A 12,951-nucleotide genomic window follows, 5' to 3' on the forward strand; every position below is an offset into this window, starting at 1 on the left:
CTCATTTTTTATCCTCCTCTTATTTTCTTTTATTAAATCACTCATTTATTTTATTTTTCTTGTGTGTCTCTCTCCTACACTCGACTTTTTATATATATGACCAAGAAAAAAAATCCGCACTAAATATTATTTTAATGTTGAGATTTAAGAATATTCATGTGAATATCATGCTAAAGAAAGCAAGGCAAATCAAACGAACCCGAGCAGAGCTCTCCAAACTAGGACAAACTGTGCAAACACACGTGAAAAGGAGATGGCTATGAGCCTATGACTAGAGACACAAAAACAAAACGATTGGTAAATGGTAATGTACTTATATAAGATTGAGTAATGATTTTTACACATTTTTTAAAACACATGCTAACATTGCATATTTTTTTAAACACACTGATAAAAAAATTTTATCACATCATTATGTCTATCATATTTATTTATTTTTACATCATTATATATCTATCATATTCATTTATTTTTTCTTTCTCTCATTTGGTGTTGAATGCCATTTGGATGTCTAAAAATCATTTTTCTTCGTATAAAAGATTACACTACCTAAAGGCATGTTATTCAATTTCAACATGGGAAACCAACTGAACTGTAGCCTTTTTCTGGAGCCATGCTGGTTTATATTCCTTTTTCTTTTCTTTTTTTTTTTTTCCTCCTTTGGCCTCTTTTCTTTAAATTTGTTTCTTCTTTTTCTTTCTCTCTTTATATAAATCCACTTCCTTTTTGGGAGAATCATAAAAGACAAACAGCTCTATTTTTATGTGCCCTTCATACTCATATTCTCTGTGCCTCTCTAAATCAAAGCTCACCCTCCCTCTCCACCTTGGGAAGATCATACCAACATGGAAAGTGATGCTGGGGAAAACTTGTTTGGCACATTCTCCTCCTCCACGACATCCATCACCGCCTCATCATCGTCATCACCAACATCTTCCACCACAACAAGCTCAAACTCATGCACCAAACATGACTCCAAAATAAGTCCACCTCAAAATCAAAACACCCCAAATAGCAAGAAAAGACAAAGAAGTGATGACAATGAGAACAAACACCACCCTAGTTATAGAGGTGTGAGAATGAGAGCATGGGGAAAATGGGTGTCTGAGATCCGTGAGCCAAGAAAGAAGTCAAGGATATGGCTTGGAACATACCCTACTGCAGAAATGGCAGCAAGAGCACATGATGTGGCAGCTTTAGCCGTCAAGGGCCATTCAGCTTTCCTCAATTTCCCCAATTTAGCTCAAGATCTTCCAAGGCCCACCACCACATCTCCCAAGGACATTCAAGCTGCAGCTGCAAAAGCAGCAACCACCACTTTCTTTGATGATGAAATTGTTAACCACTGTCAAGCTGAAAAAGCTGAACAAAACCATGGAGAACAACAAGCTTCTCCTTCAACTCTATGCATGATGGACAATAGTACTGAAGCAGAGCAAATTCAAGCAGAACAAGCTTCTTCCACTCAAGAGTCTTCTAGTTCTCATTCTACTGCAGATGAAGAGACACTGTTTGACCTACCAGATCTTTTCCCTGATGGAAACTCTGGACTTTTCTCCTATTCTTCTTGTTGGCATTTATGTGCAGTTGATAGTGGATTCAGGCTAGAAGAGCAGTTTTTGTGGGAGAATTTCTAGTAGTAGAGATTGTTTCATTTTTAAAATAAAAAATATATATAATAAGAGAAAACAGACTATAAAATTGATGAGGTTTTATCTTCATGTTTACGGCAATAGTGTAATCTAATGGCAGCATACCACTTCAAGAAAAGTTTACCCTTTGAATCTGTAAATTGATGTTCTCCAGTGCTATTTTTTTTGGTTCTGCAGTGAACGGATTAAAATATAAAGGAAAAATAATAATTATGCCAAATGTGACAAATGCTTATGTCTTGCACTGTATAAAAACAATAAAAGAAGCTTCTTTCTTTGTGCATACATCACATTGAAATTTATCTCCTTTTTACTATGAATGGTATTTACTGGATTTGAAAGGTACCGAAGTCCATCCTTTTTTCACCATGTTTTGCTTATCTGGTAATTTGAAGAATAGAGATCTTGCATGGAAAGCACATTATTCTTTCTTGATTTTGTTCTTAGCATTTTGATGAAGTTTTCATGATGCTGTTGACTGTAAAGCAAGGCAACCTGAACCCGCTTTCTTGCTTTTCTTTATCTTTCAGTTGGAAAGATATCCACAAGACTAAATACATCATATAGTAATCATTTCTTTAGCAATTGGTTTATAAAATAAACTATTATGTGGCAAGTTGTGCTCGTATAAAAATCACGAGTACCTCGATGGAATTTTTTTTCCCAGCTTCACTCTTTGCTTCATGATTAAGTATAAGAAAATATATCCGATTCCCTGTTTGTAGATACACACATGTAGGAGTTCAAAGAAACCATTATTTTAGTTACCAGATGTTCTTGATATAACTAATGAATAATAAAAGATTGCATGATGTGTTGGGAATAAACTTGTATGTCGATGATTCAAGTCATTATGTAATTAATTCTAATTTTAATAATAAAGTATTATTTTATTTTTATTGTCATATTTCACTATTTGATTAAATGATCCATTTGATAATGTCCTTGATTAAAATTAAAGACTTGTTATTATAATAGAGATTATGATAATGAGAAACAAGTTTGTTCTAATTTTAATATAAACCGTTCTTGATCATAGGATTATTGTAAATAGGATATCAATAATCTGGATAAATTAATATATATGTGATAGTATTTATTGGATAAATATTAATAGATCTCATTTATTAATTTGCATATATAGATGAGTTATATGTTGATGTGATCATTGAACTGACTCAATTGAAATTTTCTAATGGTTAAATTTTCCAAAAACTATTAATAAAAAATTCTCAAAAAGAGATTTAATAGCTTTCTTTGACCTGAGATTATCATAGTAATTAATAGGTTATTTGTTGTATTTTGATTCCGGACACCTAATGTTTTAGAGCACTTGATGAAAGGATATTGGATACGATTAAATACTTGTAAAATTAATGATTAATCAAGAAGGAATTCATCAACTCTAGGTAATGAGTTTGAGCTCTATGAATAAAATTATATCCTGACCAGGAAAATTAAATGAAAGAATAAATGAGTTTCTTAAGTCATTATGAGTTAACTCAAAAGGGTTTGACAGTAATATCATACTCTAGAGTTAACCCGGAGCTGTAAAAATGGAAGAAATTATTACCCTACTCTTCTAATGGTTCTTGAAAGTAAAATGTTACTTCATGCTATCTGAACGTTAAGGAGTGTTGCTAGACGTCTACCTTGATTAGTATATTAATTTGATTAATATATTACTGATTTAGTATTGAACCTATGGGGTCACACAGAAACAAGTGTTCTAATCTCTGTTAAAGAAATTATTTTAATATTTGATGATTAATTAAATTAGAGAATTTAATATGATCAAATGATTAATTGATTTCAAAAAAGGTGAAATATTATTATATTTTTGCTAGCACTGAAAATATAAATAATATGAAAGATTTGGTGAAAGAAGAGAAACAAACATGTATGATTTTGTATTTGGAATTTGGGTTGAAAAGGCGGCTAGATACAAGTTTGACTTGGTCAATTATTATTTCAATTTTAATTGTTAAATGGTTAGCAATAAAAGGTAACAAGAAATAATATAGCTTAAAAAAGATACTATCAATAAGGATTTTGATTTAATAAAAAATTTGGTATCCTTAGCGTGCTATAAATAGAGCCTTAGGTTGCACGTTGAAATGATCCCAATATCATTTCTCTATTCTTATTTTTCCACTTGTCAAAGTTGTTGACGAATAAAGGTTAGTCTCAATGTGGATACATGCAGAGTCTTCACACTATTGAAGAATTTTTATGCTTCAAGAGCTCGTCAATAGGTACACTTTTTAATATGTCATCTGTTTATAATATAATTTAAATACAAAATAGATCCTTTTATTCTGCAATGTGTGTTTTTTGAACACTTTTTTTCCTACATGATGACCAGGGGTGGCAGGGCTAGGACGGCCCTAACGTCACAAGGCCAACACTTTATACGAGTTCAATTTTTTTATGGTTTATTTTTCCTACACCATTCAAATTTTTTCTACACCCAATATGTAACGACCTGTCTCGTTGCTACGATATAACCACTCTAATAACTCAAGAAATTAAATTCTTTTTCTTTCTTTTATGAAAACTCCATTATTTTTGCTTATGAAAATCATAGTAAATTTGAATTGCACAAATATATATATATATATATATACTCCCAAACACGCATCAATGCTTAACCGAATATATGAATATTAATATAGTAGTTTAGTACATATCATACACATAATGAAGATTAAACCAGTTCATAGATATAATTAAATCTGTGATTTACATCCTTAATCCAACAAAAGAAAATCATGAACCACAACGGAAGAGTTGATTAACAAAACACAACTCTCTCCCCAAAATAATCCCAACGTCATCACGTCGGCTTGACAGTTCCTCAACAAAATCTCATCCCTGCACCCTACTGCTATCATTTTGCTCCCACGAACAAGGTTCGCGATTATCACAGGTATCAACCACACGATACAAAATTGCAAGGGTGAGTTCATTATAAAAAGAACCAATGTTAAATCCAAATAATCACAATTAGCAAAAACACATAAGCAAGCATCATGAGCTTACACAACATTCATTATCCAACACTCACATCCAACAATTGTTCATTGTCCACATTCAACAATTGTTCATTGTCCACATTCAACAATACTCATCATCCATCCATGGATCCAATCAAGACTGCACAGAATGATGCATGCACGTGACTCAACTCTCAGATGCAATGTGGTACGTACAACCAACCAAATCCTAGGAAATAGCCTAAGTGTGTCCACACGACACTCTCACTTAGGAAACCATGCAGTGTTCGTCGAGACCACCCGGTTATGCACGTAACTGCCCCCCGTAGGTGATCAGCCTGGGGCCAAAAGGAGTTCCCTACCAGGTGACAAGCCCCCTCAGTACAAAGTACACTCTGCCATATTATTCTATTTCCTGTGTCGTATGAGCTATGAACATGGCCAAAAGCAAGTGCCAAAGACCATGGACCAATTAAAGCGCCTAAGCATCCCCTCAGAAATTCCTAGATTCTTTAACCACGCTTGCCACCCACGTCTGGGCCATCCAACAAGGTCAGTGCACTCCACCCCCCATGAGCATACACTACATACGACGTATGAACGTGGCCCAAAGCAAGTGCCAAAGACCCTGGAAGATCAGTGCACTTCGTCCCCCCAAGAACATACTCAACATCCAACGTATGAACGTGGCCCAAAGCAAGTGCCAAAGACCCTGGAAGGTCAGTGCACTTCGCCCCCCCCCCCCCCCCCACAAACATACACAACATGCACATGCCAAAGCATTTCCAACATCAATCAACATTCCATTTTCACATCATTCTTAACATAGACATCATCTCGTCTCAATGGCGTTATCAACACAACAACGACCTCATTTCATATTCACATAATCATCAACAATACCATCAATTCATGTTGACATGGTCTTTATTAACAACGTCATCTCAAATCAAATATCATCATAAACATCAACATCACCACATATCAATTAAAGTCACCAATAGCGACATCAACAATGAGTCTCATTCCTCATGTAAATATATTTTCCATGCCTGAGGTTCACACTCCCCAGGTCTTCAAACAACGTCAGTTTAATAAACAATAATGTTATTCATCAACAATAGATGTATCGCATCCCATTCGTTAAAAACATAGTTTTTCTTAAAAGAAAATCAGCATGTAATAGGGACAGACAAATATTCTCATAGCTAGGTTCCCAGACCCTAACTATGGTGTCAAAACGGTAAATTTTATAATAACTCCCCTCACCTATCGTGAGCTCTCCGTCAGTTCTTCTTTGCATCACTTAGAGGTCTCTCTCTCGTTCGTGTTTGTCGGTCCAACGCAAGTCTCTATTACGCCAAAACGAAAGGAATTTAGCATAGGCTTCAAAAACAAGATCAAAGGCAACATTCGAGGTCAAATACCACTGTCAAAACATAAAGGGCAGAGGGGTGTTTCGGATTCTACAAATGGAAACATCATTTTGAAATTCCGATCACGCCAATGTGACCGGGGTTCAGTGAATGCCGCAAAAACAACCTCAAGGTTATAAAAAGATAACTTTTACAATGTTTCATTCTCTAGGATTTTTCAAAGGAAGTGTACAAACACCCCATTACAGTACCCAACACATAAGAGACACTAAGAGGAACTCAAACTAGTTAGGAGAAGGCTTAGAAGTCAAGATTACCTCAGAGAAACTTTGAAATAGAGGATTGAGGATTTTCTCCACCGAATCTTCGAGGAGGATTCTGAGGATTCCGCTCTGATTAAAGTGTTCCTCCTGGTGTGGGGGTCCAACGGCAAGCAATGGCAGCTCACGGCGGCCACCGGTGGTCTTGGGTGGTGGAAAATAAGGTTTTAGGGTTTGGGGGACGTTTTTGGGAGAAGAAGAGAGTGAAAATCGTGTTTTTCTCGCTAAGGACGTATTTATAACCTGCAACTTTCACTTAGCGGGCCTTCTAGGCGTTCAGCGCACTTCCTCTCGGTTGTAGTTGGGCTTAGTGCAGCTTTGGGCTGCTCAGCGCAATTCCCATCGGTTGGAGTTGCGCTTAGCACGCCATACTCGCTTAGCGGGAGATCAAAACTTATTATTTTCAAGATCCCAACAGTCAGATTGTAGAAACATATCTTAGGGATATACAGACAAAATTTGAAGACGATCCAACGGTTAACGAATCCAGTATCGCGATTTCATTGAACTAGGTTTTGGAAAAAAATCTAAAATCTCATACTTTCAACTTAGCTCAACAAAACTCCACATAATTCAACATTTATATCAAGAAATTTACACACGACTAGTTCAAGGCATACTTCAACTCATTCAAGTCTATCATATAGTCAAACAACACAATAAATAAAATTAAACATCGATTTATAACTTATAATATCTCAGGGTGTTACACAATATATTTTAAAACATGTGACTTTAGTGTTATTAGTACAATTTCTAACTAACTGAGCTAATAGGTCAATTATGTTAAAAAAATAAGTAACATCACTACACTGAAATTTTTAAAGTATATTTAATACACATATAAGTTTATATAATAAATTTTGTAATAATTAATTTTGATCTAATAATGTATTTTTTTTACATATATAAATTTTAAATAAAAATCATAGGTTTAATAAAAAATTATATATATAAAAAATACATTATTAGATCAAAATTAATTGTTACAAAATTTATTATGTAAACTTATATGTGTATTAAATATACATTAGAAATGTTATTGTTATGTATAACGACGTTAATTACTTTTTAACATAATTGATCTATTAGTTCATTTGGTTAGAGCGTCGTTATTGTTTTATTTTATGTGTCTTTTTGTTTTCAAACTAAGATGTGATGTGATTAAAAAGTATTTTTATGTTGGTTGTTAATTTTTTTTTCCATACTCAATGAATTTTTAGTTCACTGTGACATGTCAGCATGTAATTGATCTATGATAATTAATTATGAACGTGTCTTGATTAATTAAAAATTTGTCTTTCTTAATGTTATTAGATTCAATTAGGCTTTACTGCTAAGTTATGAAAAATTAAAGAACAGAAACAATAACTTAGACAAAAGTAAAGCGAAAATAAAAAATACACAACGGAAAAATAAAGAGTGTGGGGAAGAAGAAGACAAACACAAGATTTATACTGGTTCGGCCACAACTCGTGCATACGTCCAATTCCCAAGCAACCACCGGTTCTTGAGATTTCCAATAATCTTGTAAAATCCTTTACAAGCAAAGATCCACAAGGGATGTACCCTCCCTTGTTCTCTTTGAACAACCAAGTGGATGTACGCTCCACATGAACTGATCCACAAGAGATGTACCCTCTCTTGTTCTCAGTATTACAATCCAAGTAGATGTACGCTCTACTTGTACCACAAAGGATGTACCCTCCAATGTATTAAGACAGAGTTTTTAGGCGGTTAGTCGCTTGAATCTTTGTAAGGGGAAACAAAAGATATCTTAAGCGGTTAGTCCTTTGAAATCTTTTGTTTAAAGGGAAGAGAAAAAATCAAAAGAATTTTCATGCGATTAGTCCTTTGAATCTTTTGAAAAGAGGGAGAAGGAAGAATCAAAAGAATTTTCAGGCGATTAGTCCTTTGAATCTTCTGACAAGAGAGAAAAGGAATGAAGAAGAAGAATAGCACAAGTTTTTTGCCAATGAACTTTTCTTGAATAAAGAAAATTTTGAACAAAAATTTTTAGAAGAATGCTTTGAATGAATGAAATCTGAAAGTTGTCACTTTAAAATTTGTGTCATGGTCACATATTTATAGTCATTTGATGACTCAAATTAAAAGTTTATGACTCTTGGCAATTTCTTCAAAACTAATCACTTTTTAAAAGTTGTGACTCTTTTGAAAACTAGTCACTTTAAAAGTTGTGACTCTTTTGAAAACTAGTCACTTTAAAGGTTGTGACTTTTGAAAAATCTTCCGAAACTAGTCACTTTAAAAATTGTGACTTTTGGTAATTTAATTTTCAAAATAAATCACTGGTAATCGATTACCATTGTAGTGTAATTGATTACACATCAACAGATGTGACTCTTCATGTTTAAATTTGAAAACCAACGTTTAAAAACACTAGTAATCGATTACAAGTATTGTGTAATCGATTACACAAGTTTGAAATGATTTGAAAATGTTTTATCACAAGTTGTGACTCTTGAAATTTGAAATCTAACGTTTTTAAACATTGGTAATCGATTACATGCTTATGGTAATCGATTACAGCTTTGTAAATCAGTTTGATAAGAATATTGGCTACTAATAATCGATTACTACCTTCAGGTAATCGATTACCAGAGAGCAAAACTCTTGGTAAAAGATTTTTCTTCGAAATTTTTTTTGAACAAAATTGTGTTATTCAATATTTTAAAAAACTCTCTTAATACTTATCTTCATTGAGTCTTCTTTTGATTCTTCACTTGAATCTTGAATCTTGATTGAACGACTCTTTGATTCTTGAAACTTGCTTGACTCTTGATTCTTGACTTGAGTCTTTGGCATCATCAAAATAATCTTGGAAAGCATTGCTTCCACAATCTCCCTCTTTTTGATGATGACAATCCTGAAATCAAGAGAATACGTGCAAGTTTTGTTCTATCATTCACTCATCTCTTTCTCCCCCTTTCTTTTTGAATTTATGCTTAATTTTAAAGCTTTGAAAATATAATATCTTGATTTCTAAAATACTCATTTTCTCTCCCCCTTTGACAACATAAAAAAACCAAAGTTCGTAAAAATAAAATCATACATAAATAATTTTAAAACATACACAAAGCATAATTTGAATATCATAAAATTTAGATACATATCACTAGTCATATATCATCGAAATAACTAAGTTAAAAAACACATACTTATAAACAACTAAGAGCAAATAAATATAATTACCATGTTTAGTCATAATCAACCAAGTAGAAAATAGTAAAAGCAAACCCAATGTTCAGAGAATAATGTCATAAAACATAACCAAATACAAGGCTTAAAATTAAAATATAATAATAATAATAATAATCTAAATCTATGAGGATGGTGGTGGAAGGTCAAAGCATTGACGAATATAACTCATATCCTCCTCAAGCTGAGTGATGCGAGTATCCATTCCTGCAAACCGTGCATCAATAACATCAATGCGGTTGTCCAAGGAATCAAAACGTTCACCAACGAAGGTGTGGAGTCCATCCAATCTGTCAAAAATGTTGTGCATAAGAGATGAAGAATCATCTCTCTGAGGAGGTGGTGATGGAAAATGGTCTTCTACAGCCTGTGCTAGTGCGTCCTTCTTCACCCAAGAACCATCCCTCTCTTTGCGATATCCAAAAGAGGAGATCACATTCGCACCGATAGAGAAAGATCTTTTGACTTTAACAAAGGGTTCAGAGACAAGAGGGACATTAAAATGTTGTAAGAACAAGGTGATCAAATGAGGATATGGAAGTGGAGCATTTGATCGCAATGCGTTATGCATGCGAAATCTCACAAGATGGGCCTAATCGATTTGATGTACGATTAAGAAAACCCACATAATTATCAAATTTTCCTCAGAAACCTGTGCAAGGTTGGATGATCTAGGAAGTAAGATGCGCATAATCAAGTAGTGCATGATGCAGCATTCGAATGCCAATGAACCGGCAAGAAGCCTTCCGGTCATATCCGCTTGGTTGGTGCAAACCATCCGGCGGGCATCAGAAACAGAAAAATCGAACTTCCACTCATCATTAAGTGTACCCTCAAACGGTACATCGTCACTGGATAATTGAGTGAGTTCAAAGAGAAGGGACTGGTCTATGACCATCTTAATCCCATATACTTCAGAAATCAAGGAATCTTCTTGAATTTCCAAGTTAGAATAAAAAGCTCTAACTAATTCAGGATAAAAAAGAAGTTTCATGGAGATAAATTGAATTAAACCAGAATTTTTAAATGCTTGAAAACAATCAAACACTTCATCATCAAAGAAGGATAAGTCTACAAACTTAGGGTCGATAATGGAACGAGAAGAGAAAAGGGAATTATACCGGATACATTGTTCTTTCGAGGAAAACAACATAGGAGATGATATAGAGGGAGGAATTTGAGTTGTATGTGCTTTGGATGCTCCGTGGCTTCGAGTTCCTGTGACTGCGGATGAAGTCGAAACGCCCTTTCGCTTCTTCGATGGTTTTGCCATTTTAAGGATTTTTTGGAAGTTTTGATCGGTGGAGATGAAAGAGATTGAAAAATGATGAATTTTGGGCTTTGTGGGACGTGATTTGGTTGAGAAATGAGAAAGTTATGTGATTTTGAATTTATAGAGGGAGACGCGCTGTAATCGATTGCATAGATCTTGTAATCGATTACCAGAACTAAAACTTTACATGTAATCGATTACATGTAGAGTGTAATCGATTACAAGAAGTTTGTTCTATTGCAATCGATTACACATAGTGGTAATCGATTACCAGAGAACTAACCCCTAAAAATCTAAGTAAAACTTATCAACACATATCATGGTAATTCTTTACTTAATTCAACTATTTTGCATACCAATATAATTCTAACAAAAATTCAATCATGTCAAACTATGCATAATCATTTCAAACATAATCATAAAAAAAAAATTCAATTAATCATGTATATTCAAATATATCAAACAAGAATCACATAAGGATTGAAGGATATATAGAACACAGGCATTATCAAACATTTGTTTAAAAAAAAACTTCATGCTTTGAGAAATAAAATAACTCAATCAAACATATAAGCACATACTCATAATAGCAATCAATCAAGACAAACAAATAAAATTTTGTTAGTCATCATATAACACGTTAATTGAGAAGAAAATTTCAACCAACTTAATTTAAAAGAGAATGATTTTGATGTTACCTTTTTCATGATTTAAGTGCCTAGATCTTCAAAGATGGAAGTCAGACTTTTGCTTTTTGCTTAGTCTTCTTGAGAGATGTTCTCATCGCTCTCATAGTCCTTGGATATAAGGTTAATCTCCTTCTTCGAACCATCGGATGAGTCATTGTCATCTCATGCAATATACGCCTTCTTGGATCTTCTTTCTTCATGACTTTTCTTCTCATTCTTCTCAGGCCATTACTCATTTGAGGGGCAATTTACTTTGATGTGACCAAGTTGGTTGCACTTGTAGCATCTAAGAGTTGGAGAGTCTTCTTGGAATCTTTTTCCATGGTTGAAATTTTGACGCCTCTCGATTCTTCTTTTCTTGACAAATTTGTGAAACTTCTTCACAAAGAGTGAGAAGTCTTCTTCATCTTCTGATTCTTCATCTTCTTCTTCTTCTTCTTGTATTGAGGAGGAGGCTTTGAGTGCTATGCTTCTTTTCCTTTTGTCGGTCTCTTCATTTTGGTTGAGAAGTTGAAGTTCCATTTCATGTTCCTGCAGTTTGCCAAAAAGAGTGGCAAGAGACATAAAGGAAAGATCTTTACTTTCATAAATGGCAGCTACCTTGGGTTGTCATTCCCTACTTAAACATCTCAAAACTTTATTAATTAAATCTTCATTAGGAAAGGTTTTTCCTAAGGAGGCAAGGTGATTAATTATGTGTGTAAATCTTTTCTGCATACTTTGAATGCTCTCATTTGTGTTCATCCTAAAGAGTTCATATTCATGGGTCAGTGTAATAATCCTAGATCTCTTAACATCAATTGTACCTTCATGTGTGAGTTAAAGAGTGTCCCACATCTCCTTGGCACTTGTGCAGTTTGAGATTCTAAAATATTCATCTATTCCTGAGGCAGAGGTAATAATATTTATGGCTTTAAGATTGTATTGAACTCTTCTTCTATCTTCTTCAGACCATTTATCTCTAGATTTTTCTATTTTTGTGTCTGTTGATGTGCTTCCATCTATTATGGAGGGAACATAAGGTCCTATTTCTATGGCTTCCCAAATGTTGTAGTCTATGACTTCAATAAAGATTTGCATTCGGGTTTTCTAGTAGTGGTAATCCTCACCATTAAAGATAGGTGACCTATGGATGGAGTTTCCTTCGAGAAACAAAGAATTTGAGGAGACCATGAATCTTGAAGTTGTGAAACTTTTCTCAAGATACTTGCTCTGATACCACTGTCAAATTTATCACAAAATAAATAAAATCCGTCACAAAAAGTGTTGTGACAAATTGTGTGTAGAACTAAATGTTCTTGCAAATTTCGGAGTCACACACTTCAAGGAGGTAATTTTTTGTCCCATCACAGATAATGATGAAAGTTATTCCTTCACATCATTTAAAAAATCCGTTACATTTTATGAAGATAAATAAACAATTTTA

At 33.9% G+C, this 12,951-nt stretch overlaps 1 protein-coding gene across 1 annotated transcript; it reads left to right on the forward strand.

Moving 5' to 3' along the window:
* Window positions 1–455: 455 nt before the first annotated feature.
* On the forward strand, window positions 456–2,044 carry LOC100792964 (ethylene-responsive transcription factor ERF034). The gene has a single exon (XM_003516750.5). It carries the CDS (start codon window positions 846–848, stop codon window positions 1,635–1,637), a length of 792 nt encoding a protein of 263 aa, XP_003516798.1. The 5' UTR covers window positions 456–845; the 3' UTR covers window positions 1,638–2,044.
* The last annotated feature ends 10,907 nt before the right edge of the window (window positions 2,045–12,951 follow it).

The sequence above is a fragment of the Glycine max genome, chromosome 1 (genome assembly GCF_000004515.6).
Source record: "Glycine max cultivar Williams 82 chromosome 1, Glycine_max_v4.0, whole genome shotgun sequence".
Lineage (NCBI taxonomy): Eukaryota > Viridiplantae > Streptophyta > Magnoliopsida > Fabales > Fabaceae > Glycine > Glycine max.